This window comes from Scyliorhinus canicula, chromosome 29, assembly GCF_902713615.1.
Source record: "Scyliorhinus canicula chromosome 29, sScyCan1.1, whole genome shotgun sequence".
NCBI lineage: Eukaryota > Metazoa > Chordata > Chondrichthyes > Carcharhiniformes > Scyliorhinidae > Scyliorhinus > Scyliorhinus canicula.
The window spans coordinates 7,870,314-7,895,460 of NC_052174.1; the positions used below are offsets into that span (position 1 = coordinate 7,870,314).

Genomic DNA, 25,147 nt, shown 5'->3' on the forward strand with positions numbered 1-25,147 from the left:
GGAGAGTGGGTGCAGGCTTGATGGGCAGAATGGCCTGCTTCTGCACTGTACGGATTCTACGAACACAGTTTCTTAGGTAGACAATCATACTCGTTAGCCAGTAATAGCCGAAGAAGAAGCCAAAGAAGACTATCCTTGATTTGGTTGGAATATTTTAAGATTTCAGTTTGCTTCATGAAGGCCTAAGTCTCAAACACACTAACAGTTGTTAGCCTGATTACCTCTCTCTTTCTCACAGATTGCTCCTAAGCTAGGGCACCTCTCACTTATGTCTTAACAATCTGTCTCAGACGTCATCTCCATTTAAGCTCTAACCCTGGCTACCCTGACCTAACCTCAGGAAGCCCAGCAGACAAAGGGAGGCGAAGACTGCTGCATGGAAGAGGGAACCACCTTTCCAGCACTTCTTGTGGTTCAAGAGAAGCAAGGGTTTTTGCCCTATTACCTACCCCCTCCCCCCAGTTAATCTACTTCTATGATCAGAACCTTCTGTGCTGAAATTGAACAGCCCCCAGCAGATGCCCTCACTCTGCATCATCAGACTCATACTTACCCCAATGCAGTCTAACAAATACTCACAATCAAATTTAATTTCCAGGTGACTCAGTGTGAAATCATCAGCGACCGGGACCTTGGGCCCATTTACTTTGTGGAGCTGGAAGTATTTAAATTCTTCAAACAAAATTATTGGCTCTGCAGCTTTGTGACAGTGGAGACCCCTGAGGGAAATACCTTACAATTCCCCTGCTACAGGTGGCTAGAGAGCTGTACCATACGCATCCGGGAAGGAACAGGTAAGATGATTAAGTTGCAGTTTACTGGGAAATAGCAAAGTTGGCCCACAGCAATAACTTGTATTCATACAGAGCATTTTCTCAAAGCACTTTAAGCTCAATGAGGACATTTTGAAGTGTAATATAGGAAACGTGGCAGCAATTTTATCAACAGGTTTTATCAATTCTGGCCGAGGGGTAAATATTGGCCAGGATGCCAGAGAGAACCGCCCTGCTCCTTTTCAAAATAGTCCCATGGGATCTTTCACACCCATCTGACAAGTCTTTGGTTCAACATCTCATCTGACAGATGGCACCATCCAGGACAAATAATCCATTTTCACCACGTTTCAGGACATTTTCTTCAAACAATCAGGATACAGGTTAAGCTCCTCTGCCTGAAGTGTGTTCAAAATGAGGGATTTGACTGTCAAATTCAGTGCTGTTAATCTCCTCAGGGATCAGTGGACATTTAGTTAGTATCGTTCCATTGTTCAACAGTCTCACAAAATCAGTGTTTATATATAACCCATTCTGGACCCATGATTTAGATTCAGCCTGTATTCATTCTCAGTATCTAATTTTACAAAGATGAACCACTCAACATCTTCATTAGCTTTTGTGTGTACCTCATTCCTAAGTATCTATTATTCTCTCCATACTACCACAATCTCGAACCAGACCTCAATAGTGGCTAGGATTCTGGACAGAATCCCCAATATTTTATTTTAATTTTGTAAGAGTGTGGGGAAAGGATACCTCACTCCAGGAGTAATTTCATGAAAAATAAGGATAAAGAAACTTTATTACTAACCTAGTATTAAAATATCTTTAACATCATGTGAGAAAATAGCTTACAATTACACTTTAAACAATGCTAATCAGTACAGGGGCACAATGACCTTTAACTAATATCTTTATTCCCACTCAAACAACAAAACATCCCATTTTCGCTCTCCATCCACTGCCAAATACAATTATCACTGTGAAATTCCTGCTATGCAGAGATGCCTGGATACTCTACTTTGTGAAAGAGAGATCTTTTTACACTGCTTTGAAGAAAAGACCTGACTCCTGTCAGAACCATGCAGAAACTCTGGCTGTTTCTTCAGAAACTGCTTCCCAGCTTGTTTCAGCTCCTCTTCCAGTCAGACAATTCGGAACTGGAAAGAAACTGCTAATCTATCTACAGACATATCGTTGGCTGAACTGCACTGAGTGCAGATGCTGGACCTTTGCTCACATCTCCATTTAAAATTCAACTAATTGGTTTTCTGCAAAATGCCTGATATCTCAGCTGCTCCCAGTAATTACATCATTTTACCAAGCTGAAATCTATTTAACTCCACAGGGAAACACCCCTTAATCCAATCAAATCTCCATTCACCCAAGGCTTTTACGACACCTTAGAACATAAGAACATAAGAAATAGGAGCAGGAGTAGGCCATCTGGCCCCTCGAGCCTGCTCCGCCATTCAATGAGATCATGGCTGATCTTTTGTGGACTCAGCTCCACTTTCCGGCCCGAACACCATAACCCTTAATCCCTTTATTCTTCAAAAAACTATCTATCTTTACCTTAAAAACATGTAATGAAGGAGCCTCAACTGCTTCACTGGGCAAGGAATTCCATAGATTCACAACCCTTTGGGTGAAGAAGTTCCTCCTAAACTCAGTTCTAAATCTACTTCCCCTTATTTTGAGGCTATGCCCCCTAGTTCTGCTGTCACCCGCCAGTGGAAACAACCTGCCCGCATCTATCCTATCTATTCCCTTCATAATTTTAAATGTTTCTATAAGATCCCCCCTCATCCTTCTAAATTCCAACGAGTACAGTCCCAGTCTACTCAACCTCTCCTCATAATCCAACCCCTTCAGCTCTGGGATTAACCTAGTGAATCTCCTCTGCACACCCTCCAGCGCCAGTACATCCTTTCTCAAGTAAGGAGACCAAAACTGAACACAATACTCCAGGTGTGGCCGCACTAACACCTTATACAATTGCAACATAACCTCCCTAGTCTTAAACTCCATCCCTCTAGCAATGAAGGACAAAATTCCATTTGCCTTCTTAATCACCTGTTGCACTTGTAAACCAACCTTCTGTGACTCATGCACTAGCACACCCAAGTCTCTCTGAACAGCAGCATGCTTTAATATTTTATCGTTTAAATAATAATCCCGTTTGCTGTTATTCCTACCAAAATGGATAACCTCACATTTGTCAACATTGTATTCCATCTGCCAGACCCGAGCCCATTCACTTAACCTATCCAAATCCCTCTGCAGACTTCCAGTATCCTCTGCACTTTTCGCTTTACCACTCATCTTAGTGTCATCTGCAAACTTGGACACATTGCCCTTGGTCCCCAACTCCAAATCATCAATGTAAATTGTGAACAATTGTGGGCCCAACACGGATCCCTGAGGGACACCACTAGCTACTGATTGCCAACCAGAGAAACACCCATTTATCCCAACTCTTTGCTTTCTATTAATTAACCAATCCTCTATCCATGCTACTACTTTACCCTTAATGCCATGCATCTTTATCTTATGCAGCAACCTTTTGTGTGGCACCTTGTCAAAGGCTTTCTGGAAATCCAGATATACCACATCCATCGGCTCCCCGTTATCTACTGCACTGGTAATGTCCTCAAAAAATTCCACTAAATTAGTTAGGCACGACCTGCCTTTTACGAACCCATGCTGCGTCTGCCCAATGGGACAATTTCTATCCAGATGCCTCGCAATTTCTTCCTTGATGATAGATTCCAGCATCTTCCCTATTACCGAAGTTAAACTCACTGGCCTATAATTTCCTGCTTTCTGCCTACCTCCTTTTTTAAACAGTGGTGTCACGTTTGCTAATTTCCAATCCACCGGGACCACCCCAGTCCACCGGGACCACCCTAGTCCACCGGGACCACCTCTGGCCGGGATTTTTGAAAAACCACTACTGCATCTATCTTACACACACCAAACCAGACTTTAACTTACTACACCAAATTTATACAATAAAATGTATCTGAAATTCCTACATTCATTACACCTCTCACCTGTAAAAAAAAATGAACCAGCAATATAAAAAGGTGACTTCATTTTCCCAAAGCCGTTTGACTTTAACATTTCTCATTTCTAAACACAAATACTCTATAAGTTACATATCATATTAAACATAAACTTGCAAATTTAAACACGAGCGTAGTCCGTTTCAATCTTTCTTTTGCACTTTTGAACATTCCAGCTTTCTCACATTTCAAAGTTGTGATAAAGCATTGGCAATCATGTTTTCTTTACTGGATTGTGGTGTCTATATACAATTGTCTCTGAAGAATTGTCAGTGACATAAGACCATAAGCCATAGGAGCAGAATTCTGCCATTAGGCCCATCGAGTCTGCTCCGCCATTCAATCATGGCTGATATCTTTCTCATCCCCATTCTCCTGCCTTCTCCCCATAACCCCGATCCCCTTATTAATCAAGAACCTATCTATCTCTGTGTTCAAGACACTCAGTGATTTGGCCTCCACAGCCTTCTGCGGCAAAGAGTTCCACAGATCCACCACCCTCTGGCTCATCTCAGTTTTAAAAGATCGTCCCTTCAGTCTGAGGCTGTCCCCTCAGGTTCTAGTTTTTCCTACAAGTGGAAACATCCTCTCCATGTTCACTCTATCCAGGCATCTCAGTATCCTGTAAGTTTCAATGAGATTCACCCTCATCCTTCTGAGCTCCAACGAGTACAGGCCCAGAGTCCTCAACCGTTGCTCATATGACAAGCTCTTCATTCAGGGGATCATTCTTGTGAATCTGCTCTGGACCCTTTCCAAGGCCAGCACATCTTTAAAAGAAATGACCTGTCAGAACCACGCAGAAACTCTGGATGTTTCTTCCGAAGCTGTTTCCCAGCTTGTTTCAGCTCATCTTCCAATCAGAAAATTCTGAACTGTTTGGAAAGAAATTGCTCGCCTGTCGACAGACATATCTTTGACTGAACTGCACCGCGAGCAGATGCTTGACTTCTGCTCACATCTCAATCTAAAACTCAACAAACTGCTTTTCTGCTAAATGCCTGATACCTAAGCTCCTCCCAGTAATTACATCATCTCACCAAGCTGAAATCTAATTAAACCTACAGGGAACCACTTTATCCAAGTAAAACTGCATTAGCCCGAGCTTTTACGATGCCCTAATTGCACCTCTGGCTCCCAAAGGTTTTCAACCCAGGATTTCTTAAAACACCACTGCAGCAGTCGTACACACTAACAAAGGCTTTTGACCCTTATTGCACTAAATACATATAATACCATATATCTTAAATTCCTACATGCATCACAATAGACAATTTAAACCCTCAGATTAGATTTCAGTTTATAATTCAAGCCCAGGTATCCATGGTTCTAATTGTATAACCTCTCAAATCTTCAATCAGATTCCAGGCTGTAATTCACCTTGGATGTCAAATTCTGTACTTAACTCTGAATTTTGTTACAGCTAAGAGATACTGTGATGACCTGTTACCCAAATTTCAGTCCCATCGCCAGGATGAACTACAGGCTGAACAAATGCATTGCAGGTAAGCCCCCAGATATCTCAGCTTCAATAATGGGGAGGCTCAGAGCCGTACAGCTACTGGCAGCAAGATTGATGACTAATTTTATTACATGATATTGCCGTGGAATGCAAGTACCCAGATTATGGGCTGGTTTAGCACAGTGGGCTAAACAGCAGGCTTGTAATGCAGAACAAGGCCAGCAGCGCAGATTCAATTCCCGTACCGGCCTCCCCGAACAGGCGGCGGAATGTGGCAACTAGTGGCTTTTCTCAGTAACTTCATTGAAGCCTACTTGTGACAATAAGCAATTATTATTATATTATTAGAAATGGGATTGACCCTTTTAAACAGGGAAGGGAATAAAATGTGGAAGGACGATGTGTAATCATATCCAGTCAGTCAACTGTTTTATTTATTGCAAATATCAGGAAATGTCTTCTCTCCTTATTATCCCTTTGTATAATTACAAAGCGTTACACATTAATAACACAGAAACAGGTTGACCTGGTCCATGCTGCAATCTATGCCCCGTGTAAGTCTCCTCCCACCTCTCATCAGCTCATCCCATCAACAAATCCCTCTGTTCCCAGGGGGCAGCAAGGAGTTGCAGTGGTTAGCACTGCTATCTCACGGCACTGAGGACCCAGGTTTGATCCTGGCCCTGGGTCACTGTCCGTGTGGAGTTTGCACATTCTCTCTCTCTGGGTTTATGTCTACGTGGGTTTCACCCTCAAAACCTAAAGAGAGTGGCAGCACGGTAGCATTGTGGATAGCACAATCGCTTCACAGCTCCAGGCTCCCAGGTTCGATTCCGGCTTGGGTCACTGTCTGTGCGGAGTCTGCACATCCTCCCCGTGTGTGCGTGGGTTTCCTCCGGGTGCTCCGGTTTCCTCCCACAGTCCAAAGTTGTGCAGGTTAGGTGGATTCAACATGATAAATTGCCCTTAGTGTCCAAAATTGCCCTTAGTGTTGGGTGGGGTTATTGCATTACGGGGATAGGGTGGAGGTGTTAACCTTGGGTAGGGTGCTCTTTCCAGGAGCCGGTGCAGACTCGATGGGCTGAATGGCCTCCTTCTGCACTGTAAATTCTATGATCTATGTGCAGGTTAGGTGGATTGGGCACACTAAATTGCCCCTTAATTGGAAAAAAATAATTGGGTACTCTTAAAAAAAAATTTTTATTAAAAAAACATCTCTCTATTCCTTTCCCACAAGTGGTTTTATCCAACTTTCCCATAAATAATTCAATGCCTATTGCCCTGACCTTCCCCTGTGGGAGCGAGTTCCAGATTCTCACCACACTCTGGGTCAGAGGTTTCTCCTGATTTCTCAATTAGAATATAGAACATACAGTGCAGAAGGAGGCCATTCGGCCCATCGAGTCTGCACTGACCCATTTAAGCCCTCACTTCCACCCTATCCCCGCAACCCAATAACCCCTCCTAACCTTTTTTGGACACTAAGGGCAATTTATTAGACTTTAAACAAATTACTATCTTATATTGGTGACTATACCAATAGTCTCATGTGAGTATCCCTTTAAGAAAGTTTTTTTGTCTTATCACATGGCTTCAGTGATGTCATTGTGTGGGTGGAGCTGGGCTGTGAGGCTTTTTTTTAGTTTCACTTTCTTTGACTGCTGTGGACTACAGACAGGAGAAAGAAGTGTTTTGGCCTGTCACTCTCTCTATTTTCATTTTAAATATCTGTTCCAGTAAAAATCAGCTTGGTGGTGGCTTTGGAGATATAATTGCTGTCCGGAAGGAATTTGAATCGGCTGGTTGAAAACCGGATCAGAATCATAGAATTTACAGTGCAGAAGGAGTCCATTCAGCCCATCGAGTCTGCACCGGCTCTTGGAAAGAGCACCCTAAATTCTAAATTGGCAATTTAGAATGGCCAATCTACCTAACCGGCACATCTTTGGACTGTGGGAGGAAACCGGAGCACCCGGAGGAAACCCACACAGACACAGGGAGAATGTGCAGAGTCCGTACAGACAGTGATCCAAACCGGGAATCGGACCTGTGACCCTGGAGCTGCGAAGCAACTATGCTACCCACTGTGCTACCGTGCCCCCCCCCCTTGGTAGGGACCAAGACCAGTCTTAGTTAAGTGAGAATACAGTGTGCTGGGCCATTCCTTTGAATAGGAGCTTTTCGTTCCCTGGATTTTGTTTATGAATTGGAACAGTTGAGGCGGAATTCATTAAGTGTTATACATAGACTACTGTATCTGGGTGGTGTCTTTATGTTTGTAATTGATAAAAATTCTTGCTGTGTGCTTATAGAACATAGAACGATACAGCGCACTACAGGCCCTTCGGCCCTCGATGTTGCACCGACATGGAAAAAACTAAAGGCCATCTAACCTACACTATGCCCTTATCATCCATATGCTTATCCAATAAACTTTAAATGCCCTCAATGTTGGCGAGTTCACTACTGTTGCAGGTAGGGCATTCCACGGCCTCACCACTCTTTGCGTAAAAAACCCACCTCTGACCTCTGTCCTATATCTATTACCCCTCAATTTAAGGCTATGTCCCCTTGTGCTAGCCACCTCCATCCGCGGGAGAAGGCTCTCACTGTCCACCCTATCTAACCCTCTGATCATTTTGTATGCCTCTATTAAGTCACCTCTTAACCTTCTTCTCTGTAACGAAAACAACCTCAAGTCCATCAGCCTTTCCTCATAAGATTTTCCCTCCATACCAGGCAACATCCTGGTAAATCTCCTCTGCACCCGTTCCAAAGCTTCCACGTCCTTCCTATAATGAGGCGACCAGAACTGTACGCAATACTCCAAATGCGGCCGTACCAGAGTTTTGTACAGCTGCAACATGACCTCATGGCTCCGGAACTCAATCCCTCTACCAATAAAGGCCAACACACCATAGGCCTTCTTCACAACACTATCAATCTGGATGGCAACTTTCAGGGATCTATGTACATGGACACCGAGGTCCCTCTGCTCATCCACACTACCAAGAATTTTACCATTAGCCAAATATTCCGCATTCCTGTTATTCTTTCCAAAGTCAATCACCTCACACTTCTCTACATTAAACTCCATTTGCAACCTCTCAGCCCAGCTCTGCAGCTTATCAATGTCCCTCTGTAACCTGCAACATCCTTCCACACTGTCTACAACTCCACCGACTTTAGTGTCGTCTGCAAATTTACTCACCCAACCTTCTGTGCCCTCCTCTAGGTCATTTATAAAAATGACAAACAGCAACGGCCCCAGAACAGATCCTTGTGGTACGCCACTCGTAACTGAACTCCATTCTGAACATTTGCCATCAACCACCACCCTCTGTCTTCTTTCAACTAGCCAATTTCTGATCCACATCTCTAAATCACCCTCAATCCCCAGCCTCCGTATTTTCTGCAATAGCCGACCGTGGGGAACCTTATCAAACGCTTTACTGAAATCCATATAGACCACATCAACTGCTCTACCCTCGTCACCTTCTCAAAGAACTCGATAATATTTGTGAGGCATGACCTACCCTTCACAAAACCATGCTGACTATCCCTAATCATATTATTCCTATCTAGATGATTATAAATCGTATATCTTACAATCCTCTCCAAGACTTTACCCACAACAGACGTGAGGCTCACCGGCCTATAGTTACCGGGGTTATCTCTACTCCCCTTCTTGAACAAAGGGACCACATTTGCTATCCTCCAGTCCTCTGGCACTATTCCTGTAGCCAATGATGACATAAAAATCAAAGCCAAAGGCTCAGCAATCTCTTCCCTGGCTTCCCAGAGAATCCTAGGATAATCCCATCAGGCCCCGGGGACTTATCTATTTTCACCTTGTCCAGAATTGCCAACACTTCTTCCCTACGCACCTCAATGCCATCTATTCTGGGTCTCAGCATTCTCCTCCACAATATTATCTTTTTCCTGAGTGAATACTGACGAAAAGTATTCATTTAGTATCTCGCTTATCTCCTCAGCTTCCACACACAACTTCCCACCACTGTCCTTGACTGGCCCTACTCTTACCCTAGTCATTCTTTTATTCCTGACATACCTATAGAAAGCTTTTGGGTTTTCCTTGATCCTACCTGCCAAAGACTTCTCATGTCCCCTCCTTGCTCGTCTTAGCTCTCTCTTTAGATCCTTCCTCGCTTCCCTGTAACTATCAAGCGCCCCAACTGAAACTTCACACCTCATCTTCCCATAGGCCTCCTTTTTCCTCTTTACAAGAGATTCCACTTCTTTGGTAAACCACGGTTCCCTCGCTCTACCCTTTCCTCCCTGTCTGACTGGTACGTACTGATCAAGAACACGCAATAGCTGTTCTTTGAACAAGCTCCACATATCCAGTGTGCCCAACCCTTGCAGCCTACATTATATATTATATATTTTTAATGTTTATAATTGATAAAAATTCTTGCTGTGTGTTTATATATAGATGTTAACTAAGTTCTTAGAATAAAGCTTGTTTTGATTAAAGTGTCTGGGAAGACCGATGAATCACACCTGAAGTGAAGGCTCTTGTGCTCATCCTAGCCAAATTCAACAAAAGGCTATAGGTCAGGTGGACTCCATAATATACGAAAATAATAACAATCTTTCTTGACACATGCAGGCTTACATTGCAATGAAGTTACTGTGAAAAGCCCCTAGTCGCCACATTCCAGCGCCTGTTCGGGTACACAGAGGGAGAATTCAGAATGTCCAATTCACCCAATTGTGGGAGGAAATGGAGCACCCGGAGGAAACCCATGCAGGCATGGGGAGAACGTGCAGACTCTGCACAGATAGTGACCCCACTGGGAATTGAACCGGGGACCCTGGTGCTGTGAAGCCACAGTGCTAACCACTGTGATACCATACTGCCCACTTGGACTTTCTAAGCCCTGGCTCATAACAAATAATAGTCCTGGTCTCCCCCACAGATGGAAATGTCTTCTCTATGCTTACATTATCATATCCTTTCACAATCTTATAGACCTCGAACAGTCTTCATTTTCCAAGGGAGAAGTGGCCCATCTCATCCAATCTACAGGGCTTTCAACTCTCAGTTTAACTTATTCATAGGTGAAAATAGATAAGTCCCCGGGGCCTGATGGGATTTATCCTAGGATTCTCTGGGAAGCCAGGGAAGAGATTGCTGAGCCTTTGGCTTTGATTTTTAGGTCATCATTGGCTGCAGGAATAGTGCCAGAGGACTGGAGGATAGCAAATGTGGTCCCTTTGTTCAAGAAGGGGAGTAGAGATAACCCCGGTAACTATAGGCTGGTGAGCCTAACGTCTGTGGTGGGTAAAGTCTTGGAGAGGATTATAAAAGATACGATTTATAATCATCTAGATAGGGATAGTTAGCATGGTTTTGTGAAGGGTAGGTCATGCCTCACAAACCTTATCGAGTTCTTTGAGAAGGTGACTGAACAGGTAGACGAGGGTAGAGCAGTTGATGTGGTGTATATTGATTTCAGTAATGCGTTTGATAAGGTTCCCCACGGTCGGCTATTGCAGAAAATACGGAGGCTGGGGATTGAGGTTGATTTAGAGATGTGGATCAGAAATTGGCTAGTTGAAAGAAGACAGTGAGTGGTAGTTGATGGGAAATGTTCAGAATGGAGTTCAGTTACGAGTGGCGTACCACAAGGATCTGTTCTGGGGCCGTTGCTGTTTGTCATTTTTATAAATGACCTAGAGGAGGGCGCAGAAGGATGGGTGAGTAAATTTGCAGACGACACTAAAGTCGGTGGAGTTGTAGACAGTGCGGAAGGATGTTGCGGGTTACAGAGGGACATAGATAAGCTGCAGAGCTGGGCTGAGAGGTGGCAAATGGAGTTTAATGTGTAGAAATGTGAGGTGATTCACTTTGGAAAGAATAACAGGAATATGGAATATTTGGCTAATGGTAAAATTCTTGGTAGTGTGGATGAGCAGAGGGATCTCGGTGTCCATGTACATAGATCCCTGAAAGTTGCCACCCAGGTTGATAGGGTTGTGAAGAAGGCCTATGGTGTGTTGGCCTTTATTGGTAGAGGGATTGAGTTCCGGAGCCATGAGGTCATGTTGCAGCTGTACAAAACTCTGGTACGGCCGCATTTGAAGTATTGCATACAGTTCTGGTCGCCTCATTATAGGAAGGACGTGGAAGCTTTGGAACGGGTGCAGAGGAGATTTACCAGGGTGTTGCCTGGTGTGGAGGGAAAATCTTATGAGGAAAGGCTGATGGACTTGAGTTTGTTTTAGTTAGAAGAAGGTTAAGAGGTGACTTAATAGAGGCATACAAAATGATCAGAGGGTTAGATAGGGTGGACAGTGAGAGCCTTCTCCCGCGGATGGAGGTGGCTAGCACAAGGGGACATAGCCTTAAATTGAGGGGTAATAGATATAGGACAGATGTCAGAGGTGGGTTTTTTACGCAAAGAGTGGTGAGGCCGTGGAATGCCCTACCTGCAACAGTAGTGAACTCGCCAACATTGAGGGCATTTAAAAGTTTATTGGATAAGCATATGGATGATAAGGGCATAGTGTAGGTTAGACGGCTTTTAGTTTTTTTCCATGTCGGTGCAACATCGTGGGCCGAAGGGCCTGTACTGCGCTGTATCGTTCTATGTACTCATTGGCTGGTAAATGATGGGAGACCCTGCTCCCAGGGTCTATCCAGCTCGGTCCGCCATGTCGCGATGTATAGCCCGCCTATTGTGGGTGGGATCACTTTTTAGAAAATCTGCATATTCAGAGCAAGACAGCTAGTCTCACTCTAATAGGCATTCCCGCGATCTAACCCAGGCATGGGATCTAACTCGCTTGCCTTGGATACTTCGGGTGAGTGCTGTTCAGTGCTGGTCTCCACAAAAAGGAACCAGACGGAACGGCACTTGTGTGATTCTCCCAGTGGATTGGAGGCCTCCCTCTGGACAGGGTGGTACCCTGGCACTGTTAGTGCCACTTGGGCAGCCTGGCAGTGCCACCTGGGTGCCAGCCTGCCACTGCCAAGGTGGCACTGGCAGGGGCACTGCCAGGGTGTCAGACTGGCATTTTCTGCAGTGCCTATGCATGGGGGGGGGTGTGGATGTGGATGGCCTGGGGACCCCCTTACAGAGAGGTGGGGTGGGTTCGGGGGGTCTCTCGCTGCACTGAGGAGTTCCAACGAGCGAAGCTTCTCAGTGCAGAAAGCGGGCCTATGTGCGGCCTTGTTGGGGAGTTCCCCGCTGAGGCCCCAGATCTAGCTGGATGGGCGTTAGACAACGGGGTGTTCCTTGGCGCTCTGAGCGATTCCTCAGGTCCGATTCCCAGCTTGGGTCACTGTCTGTGCGGAGTTTGCACCTTCTCCCCGTGTCTGTGTGGGTTTCCTCCGGGTGCTCCGGTTTCCTCCCAGCTGATCACATGCGTTACGGGTCAGTGGCCTGATGGCTTCCCGCAGAGAGATGGAAAGATGCCAAAAAGCTAGTTGGATAGTAATGGCCATGAAAAAGTATTTGTCACAAAGGCAGAGATCAATCCTGACCGGGTGTGAGTGGAGAATCTTTCTCAGTAAGTTAAGGTAGTAACCGACTCTCCGTATCAAATTTGAAAATGGAGACAGTGGCCGGAATTCTCCGGCCGTTGCGATTCAATTGGACATTCTGAATTCTCTCTCTGTGTATGTCCAGAATGTGGCGACTAGGGGCTTTTCACAGTCACTTAATTGCAGTGTTAATGTAAGCCTACTTGTGACAATAAAGATTATTATTATTATTCACTTTTCCCGCCGGCAATATACCCGGTGGCATGCGGGGTGGGGGCCTTCAATTGGAATGAAATTGGCTGGTTTAGCACACTGGGCTGAATCGCTGTCTTTTAAAGCAGACCAAGGCAGGCCAGCAGCACGGTTCGATTCCCGTACCAGCCTCCCCGAGCAGGCGCCGGAATGTGGTGACTAGGGGCTTTTCACAGTAACTTCATTGAAGCCTACTCGTGACAATAAGCGATTTTCATTTCATTTCATTTTCACGCAGCGTGAAGAGAGAATCCTGTCATCTGTGAATGGCGTGACCCTGAGAAACACAGGGGGCTGGATTCTCTGCTCCCCGAGGCTGAAATTGCCTTCAGCGGCAGGGCGTTGAATTTGTTTTGGTGCCAATATCGGGAGCGGCGATGTTTTTTGTATGAGCCAATTATCCACGGCAGGAGGCCAATGCCTCAGGACCGCCCCGCCCCTGACCGGCTGAGTTCCCGACAGCGTGGGTTACGTGTGCTCACACCGTCCGGGAAATGCGGCTGCGGACTCAGTCCGGAGCTGCCACAGCCGGAGGGAGGGCCGATCTGCGGGCATTGGGGGCTTTATTCGGGGCTGGGGGCAATGTGGGTGGGTGGTCGGGGGCGCGCGAACTTTTACAGTCCGGGTCCGCGCCTGAGTCCGCCGTGAGCATGCACGGCATCAGAACCGGCAGTGTTCAGGGCCGTATTGGCAGCTAGAGCTCTACGCTGCTCCCTGCTAGCCCCCAGCAAAAGGGGAATCGGTGGCTGTTTTATGTAAAAGACCACTGTTTTCACGCCGGCGTGGGGTCTTAGTCTCCACAACAGAGAATCCACCCAGTATTTGAGATTGGATTTTTGTAGATTCTTTAATACTCAGAAGGGCCGTGGTGCAGTCACTTATTTCCAGACTTAGCCAAATCAAATGGAGAACCTGGGGTAGCTACAGTTCAAAGTATTTGTTTAGAACATAGTGCAGAAGGAGGCCATTCGGCCCATCGAGTCTGCACCGACCCACTTAAATCCTCACTTGCCCTCACTTCCATCCTATCCCTGAAACCTAATAACCCCTCCTCACCGTTTTGGACACTCAGGGCAATTTAGCATGGCCAATCCACCTAAAATGCACATCTTCACGTGTGGACCATCGCCGTCTGGGTCTGCGCCACATCACACTGCGACTGTGCCACCACCCTGAGTGTCTGTGCCACATCAGCCAGTGACTGGGTCATCTCCTCTGGGACTGGGCCACTTCCTTCTTCATCTCTGCCATGATGGCAAGTGCCTGGGCAATGCCGCCAACGTTCTCAGCTATGGCCCACTGTGAATGGACCACGCTCAGGCATGTGCTGTAATGCACAGATACTTCTGGCACACGGCAGCCTGTGAGCGGGCAACCCTGTCCTGGGCATCAGCCACCTCAGCTGATCCATGGCTGAAACCCTCGACCCCAAGACCTCCACAGTGAATGCCACCCATGTGGTGTTGGCCTGGGCGGCACGCGTGGTCGGCGCCACCTCCTGCTACTGAACGCCGTTGGACTCCTCCACCTGCAGGTGCTGGATGCTCGCTGACAACCCCTCATGTAGTCCCTGGCCCTGTGACTGCGTCTCCACGATCGATGGGACCGTCCGTTCCAAAAGCCCGAAACCCACCTGAGCGGCAGCTAATCCCTGGGGTCGGCCCGCCCTCCACCGTCCGCCCCCTCGGGAATTCCTACCTCCACCTACTGTACCGGAGCATTTGTGTGGTGTGCACCAGATAGTGTCCCAGGAGCCTCTTCATTAAAGTGCCCAACTGAGGTGAATGTCTTTGGGATGGTGGAGGGTGTTGGAGAAGCTGTGAGGGAAAATCTGTGTCATCCTCGGACCCGAGGCCCGGGGTGCCCTGGATCTCGGATATATGCCTCCCATCAGTGTCGGTATCCTCGTTGCTGCTCGGCACCCGGGTTCTGGCTCTGGCTGGGGGCAGGGAACACCAGAAGGTCCTTCAAGACACAAGACAAGATGCATGTTAGACTGCTGGCTGGGGAGGTGGGATTGGGGAATGGGAGTGGAAGTGATGGAGCTGTGTGGGGAGGGTTGTGGGGTGGTATGGTTGTGGTGGTGGTGTGAGGGTGGTGTAGGATGAGGGTGGCTTGGGGGTGGTGTTGGGGGGGGGGGCGGGTGACACACTTGCCACGGGCAATTGCAACTCAGCGGGGTCTCACGTCCTTGGCCGATCTCCACCCTGGCGACTGCCCTTTCCTCGGGCCAGCTGACCACGTCACAGGGTCTGCCATTCTGCCCTGTGTTGACGGGCCACAGGTCCGGAGGGCCTCCTACAGTCTTCTGCTCCTCCCAGCGGTTATAAGCAGCCTTCTCCTGGTGATGGGGGCGGGGGGGGGGGGACAGAAAACGCAGTTAGACAGTCTGACACAGGCAGCCAGGTGGGTAGCTGGTGGCTCCAGTGGCCAGGGCACCTGGACATGGCATCCGATATGGGTGCTGGCATGTGGGGTGGGGGGCGGGTGGGGTGGGGGGCGTGCTGCAGGGTGGGGATTTGGGGGGGTTCGGCCGTCAGGGTGGGGGTCGGGTGTAAGGTTATGGGTGTGTGGGGCAGGGGTTGCTGCCAGGGGCACAGTGCTGCCTACTCATCCTGGCCGCCCTGAGGAGGACGTGAAGCTTTTTTCGAAGAATGCTCGGCCGTCATCGGACGGGGTATTGAGTACAAGAGTCGGCAGGTCATGTTACAGTTGTATAGGACTTTGGTTAGGCCACATTTGGAATGCTGCGTGCAGTTCTGGTCGCCACATTACCAGAAGGATGTGGATGCTTTGGAGAGGGTGCAGAGGAGGTTCACCAGGATGTTGCCTGGTATGGAGGGTGCTAGCTATGAAGAAAGGTTGAGTAGATTAGGATTGTTTTCGTTGGAAAGACGGAGGTTGAGGGGGGACCTGATTGAGGTCTACAAAATTATGAGAGGTATGGACAGGGTGGATAGAAACAAGCTTTTCCGAAGTGTGGGGGTGTCAGTTACAAGGGGTCACGATTTCAAGGTGAGAGGGGGAAAGTTTAAGGGAGATGTGCGTGGAAAGTTTTTTACGCAGAGGGTGGTGGGTGCCTGGAACGCTTTGCCAGCGGAGGTGGTAGAGGCGGGCACGATAGCATCATTTAAGAGGCATCTCGACAGGTATATGAACGGGCTGGAACAGAGGGAAGTAGACCTTGGAAAATAGGAGACAGGGTTAGATAAAGGATCTGGATCGGCGCAGGCTGGGAGGGCCGAAGGGCCTGTTCCTGTGCTGTAATTTTCTTTGTTCTTTGTTCTTTGTCCAGACAGTGTTGCCCAAAGCGTCATGGTCTCTGCCTCCTGCGCCAGCCATGACGAACGGCAGCCTCCTCCTTGCCTCTCCTCCACGGTGTCCAGGAGGATCACAAGCTCGGCATCCGTGAATCATGTGGCTGCTCTCCTCGCTGCCATCTTGTTGGCTGGGATGGTGTGTGTGGGGAGTGTAATATGTATGTGCGGCTGCAGCTTGTCAGCCTCTCAAGGGTCAATCACGGATCCGGCAGCGTTACTCATTGGGATCAGTTGCATTCCACGTGGCGCCGGTGCCGGCCTCTCAATGGTCGCTGAATCGGTCCTGATGTGGCGCCTGTTTTACTGACGTAAAAGTCCACAAATCCTGCCCTGACGTCAACACTTAGTCTCAGGAACGGAGAATCAATTGATTGTCACGCAGATTTGTCTCTGCCCAATGTTTTTATGTTGCCTCTTTTTGTGTTCCAGATGGAATGAGGTATCAAGCTTGCCAAAAAGCATTGATGCCCAATCTGTGGATGACCTCCCCATGGATTTGAAATTCAGTTGTGCGAAAGAATTTGATTTTGATATCTCCATGAGTCAGAGGTAGGTGTTACCATTGCTGGATGTCGGTAGCATTGTGGATAGCACAATGCGTCACAGCTCCAGGGTCCCAAGTTCGATTCCTGGCTTGGGTCACTGTCTGTGCGGAGTCTGCACATCCTCCCCGTGTGTGCGTGGGTTTCCTCCGGGTGCTCCAGTTTCCTCCAACACTCCAAAGATGTGCAGGTTAGGTGGATTGGCCATGATAGAACATAGAACAGTGCAGCACAGAACAGGCCCTTCGGCCCTCGATGTTGTGCCGAGCAATGATCACCCTACTCAAGTCAACATATCCACCCTATACCAGTAACCCAACAACCCCCCCCCCCCCCCCCCCCCCCATTAACCTTATTGTATTAGGACACTAAGGGCAATTTAGCATAGCCAATCCATCTAACCCGCACATCTTTGGACTGTGGGAGGAAACCGGAGCACCCGGAGGAAACCCACGCACACACAGGGAGGACGTGCAGACTCCGCACAGACAGTGACCCAGCCGGGTATCGAACCTGGGACCCTGGAACTGTGAAGCATTTATGCTAACCACCATGCTACCGTGCTGCCCTTAGTGTCCAAAATTGCCCTTAGTGTTGGGTGGGGTTACTGGGTTATGGGGATAGGGTGGAGGTGTTGACCTTGAGTAGAGTGCTCTTTCCAAGAGCTGTTGCAGACTCGATGGGCTGAATGGCCTCCTTCTGCACTGTAAAATCCTATGGATGTGAGATACCATGGAAGCCATGCAGAGCCATAGATGTTTACAGCATGGAAACAGGCCCTTCGGCCCAGCTTGTCCATGCCGCCCAGTTTTTATCACTAAGCTAGTCCCACTTGCCCGCATTTGGCCCATATCCCTCTGTCCCCATCCTGCCCATGTAACTGTCTAACTGCTTTTTAAAGGACAAAATTGTACCCACCTCTACCACTGTCTCTGGCAGCTCGTTCCAGACACCTTGTGTATGAACAAATTCCCCCTCTGGTCTCTTTTGTATCTTTCCCCTCTCACCTTAAACCTATACCCTCTAGTTCGAGACACCTCTACCTTTGGGAAAAAATGTCGACTAGCTACCTTATCTATGTTTCTCATTATTTTATAGACCTAGAACTATATAGGTCTAGTATTGCAAATTGTTATGGGCCAGGGTTTGGAGAACCCCAAAGTGTATCATGGTGTTCACCTGACCCACAGCTTTTAATAGATTGTGGTGTGGGGAGCACACGGCCCACTCTACAGGTATGGGACAGCAGAAATGGAAAAGTATTTTTTAAAAGCAAAACAATGTTTATTCTATGAACTCAAGTTAACCTATTTAAAGCAGACAGTGAATATCTTAGCAACCATCAATTCAAATACAACCCCCAAAGAATACAACACTAAGTAATTCTTAAAGCTTTCCTTTTAACATCCATAAGACTTAAAACACCCTTTACCAGAAGCACATTAGGTTAAAGTCACTACTGTTATTTGTTTTAAATCACCAGGATCAATTTACGGTCTTTAGATTACAGAGAGATTCATACACCTTCTGGCTGTGACTGCAGTCATCCAGCTCTGAAAACGAAACTCAAACACACCCTGCAGCCTGCTCAAAAACAAAAGTAAAAAGCTGACAGACAGCCCAGCTGCACCCACTTTCTGGCATCACTGCAGTGGTAAACACCCATTTCTCAAAGGTACTCTCACCACAGATACTTATATACACACCCATTTCTTAAAGGTCCGCTCACATGACACAAATGTAGCCCTGAAGCTAATGCTGATCGAGGTGTGACCCAGCCCTGAGGGCTGTCCTGTGTAGTCACTGGGAACGATTTCGTTGCTGGTGTCAGTATATCTAAGTTCTCAGTCAGTCAGGGTCTGAGATTGATACCTTTGTACAGAGTTTTCAGTGAGATAACTGGGGGGGGGGGGGATTCTCCGACCCCCCAATTCTCCGGCACCGGAGATTTGGCACAGACGAGAATCGCGCCGGTCAGTGGCCAGTGGCCCCCCCCCCCCCCCACCCCGGCGTTTCTCCGACCCGCGATGGGCCGAGTGGCCGCCCGTTTTTAGGGGGTCCCACCTGGCGTATGTTACACCAGGTATTTGCCGGCGGGACCTGGCTGTGTTGGCGCCCTCGGTGGGGCGCGGAGGGATCTGGCCCCGGGAGGTGCCCCAACGGTGGCCTGGCTCGCGATCAGGGCCTACCGATCTGCAGGCATTCCTGTGCCGTGGGGGCACTCTATTCTTCCCCACCAGCAGCTGTACCGGTCCGCCATGGCCAGTGTGGAGATGAAGCCCTCTTCGCATGCGCTGGGATGAAGCCAGCATACGCTTGCCATGCATGTGCCAACTCGCGCCGGCCGGCGGAGGCCATTCGGCGCCAGTTGGCGTAGCACCAAGCCCCGTCCCCGCCGGCCAGCGCATCGCGAGCCACTCCGGGGCCGGCCTATCCCCTGAAGGTGTGGAGGCTTGCACACGTTTGGGGCAGCGCGACGCCGGAGTGGTTCACGCCACTCCTCGCCGCCCGGACCCCCCGCCCCTCCGGGTAGGGGAGAATCCCGCCCCTGGTGTGTAGCTCTCTAGCTGCCCAGGCGAGATTTCTCTCCAGATTCTCTTTGAATCTGGGATTGTGGGTTCCACCATTACACTGTTACACAGGCGGGGCCCGATAAGAGCCGACAACGCCAGCTCCGCCGAGATCAGGGCGCCATCTTTAAAGGTAGCCACAATCTGCATTAAAAATAAATTACCTCCCATTCCTCCATGGACACGGGGCCCCGCTCCACCCAAGCACCAGGGCACCTCCAGCCCTCCCCCAACAAGCAACCAGGCAACGTCCGCCTACCGCACACGGAAGTGGAACCTCCTCCAATGGGGCTCCCTAGAGGGCCTGCCCCGAGCACAACCCCCTGACATCGCCTCCCGGTACTGACCATGGCGTGTTCCCCTTGACAACTTCACGTTTTTAAATTATTGTTGTAAAGCCAACGACTTCACGTCATGATTGGGGCAAACATATGGCGGGAACTGGATTTAAATTAGGGCACCACCCAGAAAGGGCGGGCACTACATTGCGTCACCGGCGAGGGGCACGGAAAATCTGAGGGCAAGATCTTGCCAGCGAATTCCTCATTCCCGTGGTCTTGTGGGATTTTCCACCGGAGCCGCCATTTTCGCCCATGAGGAACGCCGGCATAAACCCACCCCCCACCAAAGTTACTGCATGGAATATTCCAGATCAGACCCAAGGAAGAGCCTCCATCACAACAAGCAGATTAACATAGAATTATAGGAATGTAAATACAGAAGGGGGCTCTTCAGCCCTTTGCTCCTCTGCTGTCCCTTTGAAAGAGGAGTTATTCAACATCCCACATTCTCACCCTTGGCCCAATTTCCTTTTGAAATTATTTATGGAATCCGCTTCTGCTGCATTCTCCGACGGAACATTCTGGAACCCGACAGCCCCCTGAGTGAAAGGAATTCTCTTCATCTGTCCTTTAAATCATATCAATGATTTTAAATCTGTCCCCTCGGGTTTATAATAATAATCTTCATTAGTGTCACAAGTAGGCTTACATTAACAGCGCAATGGAGTTACTGTGAAAAGCCCCTAGTCGCCACATTCTGGCGCCTGTTCGGGTACACAGAGGGAGAATTCAGAATGTCCAATTCACCTAACGATCACATCTTTCGGGGCTTGTGGGAGGAAACTGGAGCACCCGGAGGAAATCCACGCAGACACGGGGAGAAGGTGCAAACCCCGCACAGACAGAGACCAAAGCCGGGAATCGAAGCTGGGACGCTGGCACTGTGAAGCAATAGTGCTAACCACTATGCTACCATGCCGCCCCACCCACTTTATCCCAACCTCTCATCACCTTTCCATCAATTTCGTCGCCTCTTAAGCCTCACTTGTTCTGTGTTTATTTCTTTAGTTTCATAGAACTGAATCTGAAAGAGTTGGAGTACAAGTTTGAACACACCTGGACCAAAATTGAGGATTTTGATCACACGTTTTGGAATGTGAAGAATCCCACTGCAGGTAATGGAGATTGGCAACAATTAGGAGAGGGGAGATTGAGATTGTAATCTAACACATTACTGTTAAAATATCTACAATACAACATTGATCACACCAGAGACCAACTCAAAAGAAAGAAATTGTCATTAACAACCTCATGACTCCCTCAAGGTACTTTGCAGTCATTGAAGTATTGAAGCGAAATCAGAGTTGGAATGTAGAAAATGCAGCAGTCAACTTGTGTATAGGAAGATCCCACAAATAGTGATGTGCGATCGACCAGATTTCTCCGGTTTCTATAATCCTGCCAGATGTTTGATGGGATTCCGAATCCCAGTACTCTGACAGCAAACCTAGAGTTGCGTCACAGTTGTGATTGTCCTCAGGGAATCTCTTTGTGTGCCGGTCCTTACAGGTGCCATCCTGGACATTTAGAGACTGGACATTGTGGGAAGTTGAGGGTTAGCAGTCAAATATCTGAGTATCTTGAGCATCAGGTTCTCCAAGATATGGGAGACTATGGACACGATTCTCTGTCCAGTTATGCTGGAATCGCGAATCTCGATCGAGCGTCAGCCTCTAATTGAAGTCGACATCCAATGGAACACCGTGCTCCGGCGCCTTGATAGCGGCGTGAAAACTGTACATATCACGCGCTGACATGGGCATGCAAAATGTACAGTAGCATGCATTAACGCCTATAAACAGGCCCGACCCGCAGTGTCCGGCCTCCCGCGTTGCTCCGCCTCCACCAGGCAGAAGTGACAATGACGTGGTTCACTTGTGGTATTTAAAATTGGAAACAGGTACCGTGGCTGATAAGGGAGTGAGAGGAGGTAGGTAACATCCCCAGAAGCAACAACGGGCTGGCAGCTGGCCGGGGGGGCATCTGCCAGTGCCGGGGGGCATCTGCCAGTTCCGGGGGGCATCTGCCAGTGCTGGGGGGGGGGGGGGGGGGGGGGGGGGGCGGTGGCTGCTGGACAATGGGGTGTCTGGGCATGGACCGCTACTGCCGTGGTCTGCAACACAGCCATCTGGCTGTGCACCCCACTAACTGCCCACTGTGGCTTGTAGAATCACTGAGCACCACCGGCCATATGGGTGCCCCTCCCACACACACAGCCCCCTCCCAGGAGCCCAGCTAACCCATCAATGGAATGGGCATGACTGCCTAGGTGGCACTGCCAAGCCAGTGCCAAAGATCAGTGCCAAGGGGGGGGCCATGCCCATGAAAGGAGGGTGGAGGGGAGGTATGAAGGGTGGAGGGTGATCAGGTAAGTAGGGGCCTCTGGGAAGTTGGCGTGGGGGGGGGGGGGGGGGGTGACGGGTGGGAGTCCTGGAAGGGGGGGCCTGTAAGGGGGCATCAGGGGGCCTGTAAGGGGGACCTAACCCCGAAGTTCACCATAGTAAGGTGTCCTCATTTGGGGGGAGGGGGATGGGGGGTAATGCCCATTATCCGTGGGTGGCTTACTTAGAGATCGGGGCACCCTTTCAAAATGGCGGCCCGATCTCTGTTCAGCTTCCCAGTGCTGAAAAAGTGTGGGCTAAACCGGTGAGAAACTCCCCAGGGCTCAAAAAAGTGATTAAGTGTCATTCGATAGCAGTGGGAAACCCGCCGGCAGAGCCAGCGGGAAACTCCCTGAAAACACCACAAAGAACTTAGAAATGTCTCCGTTGAATCGTGCTCAAAGTGTTTGCGTTAACATCAACCATGGGTCACTAGTGGCTCGGGAAAGAAACATTGGTTGTTGGATCGATTAACTGGACCCGAGAAAGTTAATAGTTAAAATAAGACTATTCTTCAAAGTGGTCAAGAACAGTTTGGACAGGAAGCCTTGTTTCAAGGAGTAGCTTTGGAATGAACAGTTGTTGATGTGAATAGGCTGTGAATGACAGATAGTGCCAGTTGTTGCACGGTTGCACAGAATGGGAAACCCCATTCACAGCGGTGGGATAAGAAGCTGCAGCCAATGGCGGGCTGCCTCCAGCACCAGAACTAGCCCAGGGGAGTCCCTGCACAACAGGAGCTGGCCCCTGCACCAGAACAGCAGTTGGCGTGCAACCATCAGCTGCACATGATCCACATCTGTGCACGATGCCCCGGCAGCGTGCACAACACATAATCCTTGTGCACTCGGAGATTCCCGGCACTTTTGAGGTGCACCCTCGGGTGAAGGGTTGCCTAGTGGGCGACAAGGCCTATCCTCTGAGGTCATGGCTGATGACACCTGTGCGGAGGCCCCAGGCCAATGCAGAGAGTCGTTATAACAACATCACTCGCATACGGGAGGTGATGGTGTTGCGGTATTGTCACTGAACTGGTAATCCAGACATCCAGGGTAATGCTCTGGGAAACCCGGTTCGAATCCCATCAGGGCAGATAGTGAAATTTGAATTCAATAAAAATCTGGAATTGAATGTCTAATGATGGCTGTGAAGAGGCTACATGGTGACCCAGTGGTTAGCCCTGCTGCCTCACGGCGCCGAGGACCCGGGTTCAATCCCGGCCCCGGGTCACTGTCCGTGTGGTGTGTGCACATTCTCTCCGTGTTTGCAATTTGGGGTTCTCTAAACCCTGGCCTATAACAAATTGGGGGCTCGAGGGGGATAAAACTCAATCTATTGGATTGGCATAGTGAACTTAAAGACAGTGAGGGGTGAGCATATTGTGGTTGATTTTCAGGTGTGGTATTTCAATTTAAGTAGGGAGTGTGTTGTGTACAATGGTTCTTTCAGAGTCGCTGAAGTTTTTGTGGGTGGAGATGGTCATACGCACTACCTGGAGATGGTCATACGTCTAATGATGGCTGTGAAGAGGCTACACGGTGACCCAGTGGTTAGCCCTGCTGCCTCACGGCGCCGAGGACCCGGGTTCAATCCCGGCCCCGGGTCACTGTCCGTGTGGAGTTTGCACATTCTCCCCGTGTTTGCGTGAGTTTGGCCCCCACAACCCAAAAGATGTGCAGGGTAGGTGGATTGACTCTGAAATGATTTGAGGGATGGAGAATAAATGCTGGCCCAGCCACATCCCATGAATTAATAAAAATGAACAGAAAGCTCAGCAACCAGGAGCGTCATCAAGCGATGCATTAGTGTTTAAAGTTACACTTCCTGGACCGTTCTGGTGGTGCTCTCCAATACAGCCCCAGAGGGTTGGGTACATCATGGTGGCCTGCTGTGTCCTGCACACATCGCGCAGCAGCGGGGAAATATGCTGGAGGAGGGGGAAGAACACAGGCTTCGTCGGACAAGGATGGTGGACAGGAGGAGCTGAGCGGGGGCCTGGAGCTGGCTCGACAGGCTGCGAAAGTACCCTTCAGCAGGGGCTGGTTTAGCACACTGGGCTAAATTGCTGGCTTTGAAAGCAGACCAAGGCAGGCCAGCAGCACGGTTCAATTCCCTTACCGGCCTCCCCGAACAGGTGCCGGAATGTGGCGACTAGGGGCTTTTTACATTAACTTCATTTGAAGCCTACTTGTGACAATAAGCGTTTTTCTTTTCATTTCATTTCACATCGGCGGCGGACGCCCAGGATACCCACACACAGGGGCCGGATGCCCTGGACACCCACACACAGGGGCGGACGGACAGGACACACCACCCCAGGGGACTCTGGACCTCGGGTCCAACGAGGACCTCCACATAACGCTATCTCCTACACCCTCCAGCATCGCAGAGACTTTCACCTCGGTTGGTCACCTTATCAAGATTGGATTGGATTGGATTGGATTGGATTTGTTGATTGTCATGTGTACCGAGGTACAGTGAAAAGTATTTTTCTGCAAGCAGCTCAACAGATCATTCAGTACATGGAAGAAAAGGGAATTAAACAAAATTCAAGAAAAGACAAGAAAATACATAATAGGGCAACACAAGATATACAATGTAACTACATAAGCATTGGCATCATAGACATAGAACAGTACAGAACAGGCCCTTCGGCCCTCGATGTTGTGCTGAGCAATGATCACCCTACTCAAACCCACGTATCCACCCCATACCCTTAACCCAACAACCCCCCCATTAACCTTATTTTTTAGGACACTAAGGCCAATTTATTATGGCCAATCCACCTAACCCGCACAGCTTTGGACTGTGGGAGGAAACCGGAGCACCCGGAGGAAACCCACGCACACACGTGGAGGACGTGCAGACTCCACACAGACAGTGACCCAGCCAGGAATCGAACCTGGGAGCCTGGAGCTGTAA

At 48.9% G+C, this 25,147-nt stretch overlaps 1 protein-coding gene across 1 annotated transcript in view; it reads left to right on the forward strand.

Moving 5' to 3' along the window:
* Window positions 1-25,147, forward strand: part of LOC119958294 (polyunsaturated fatty acid 5-lipoxygenase-like) — a 172,224-nt gene that overhangs the window by 23,163 nt on the left and 123,914 nt on the right. Inside the window, exons 2-5 of the mRNA XM_038786728.1 lie at window positions 599-794; window positions 5,268-5,349; window positions 16,821-16,940; window positions 20,853-20,959. Coding sequence (XP_038642656.1) covers window positions 599-794; window positions 5,268-5,349; window positions 16,821-16,940; window positions 20,853-20,959 — 505 coding nt within the window. The remainder of the gene's footprint in view (window positions 1-598; window positions 795-5,267; window positions 5,350-16,820; window positions 16,941-20,852; window positions 20,960-25,147) is intronic.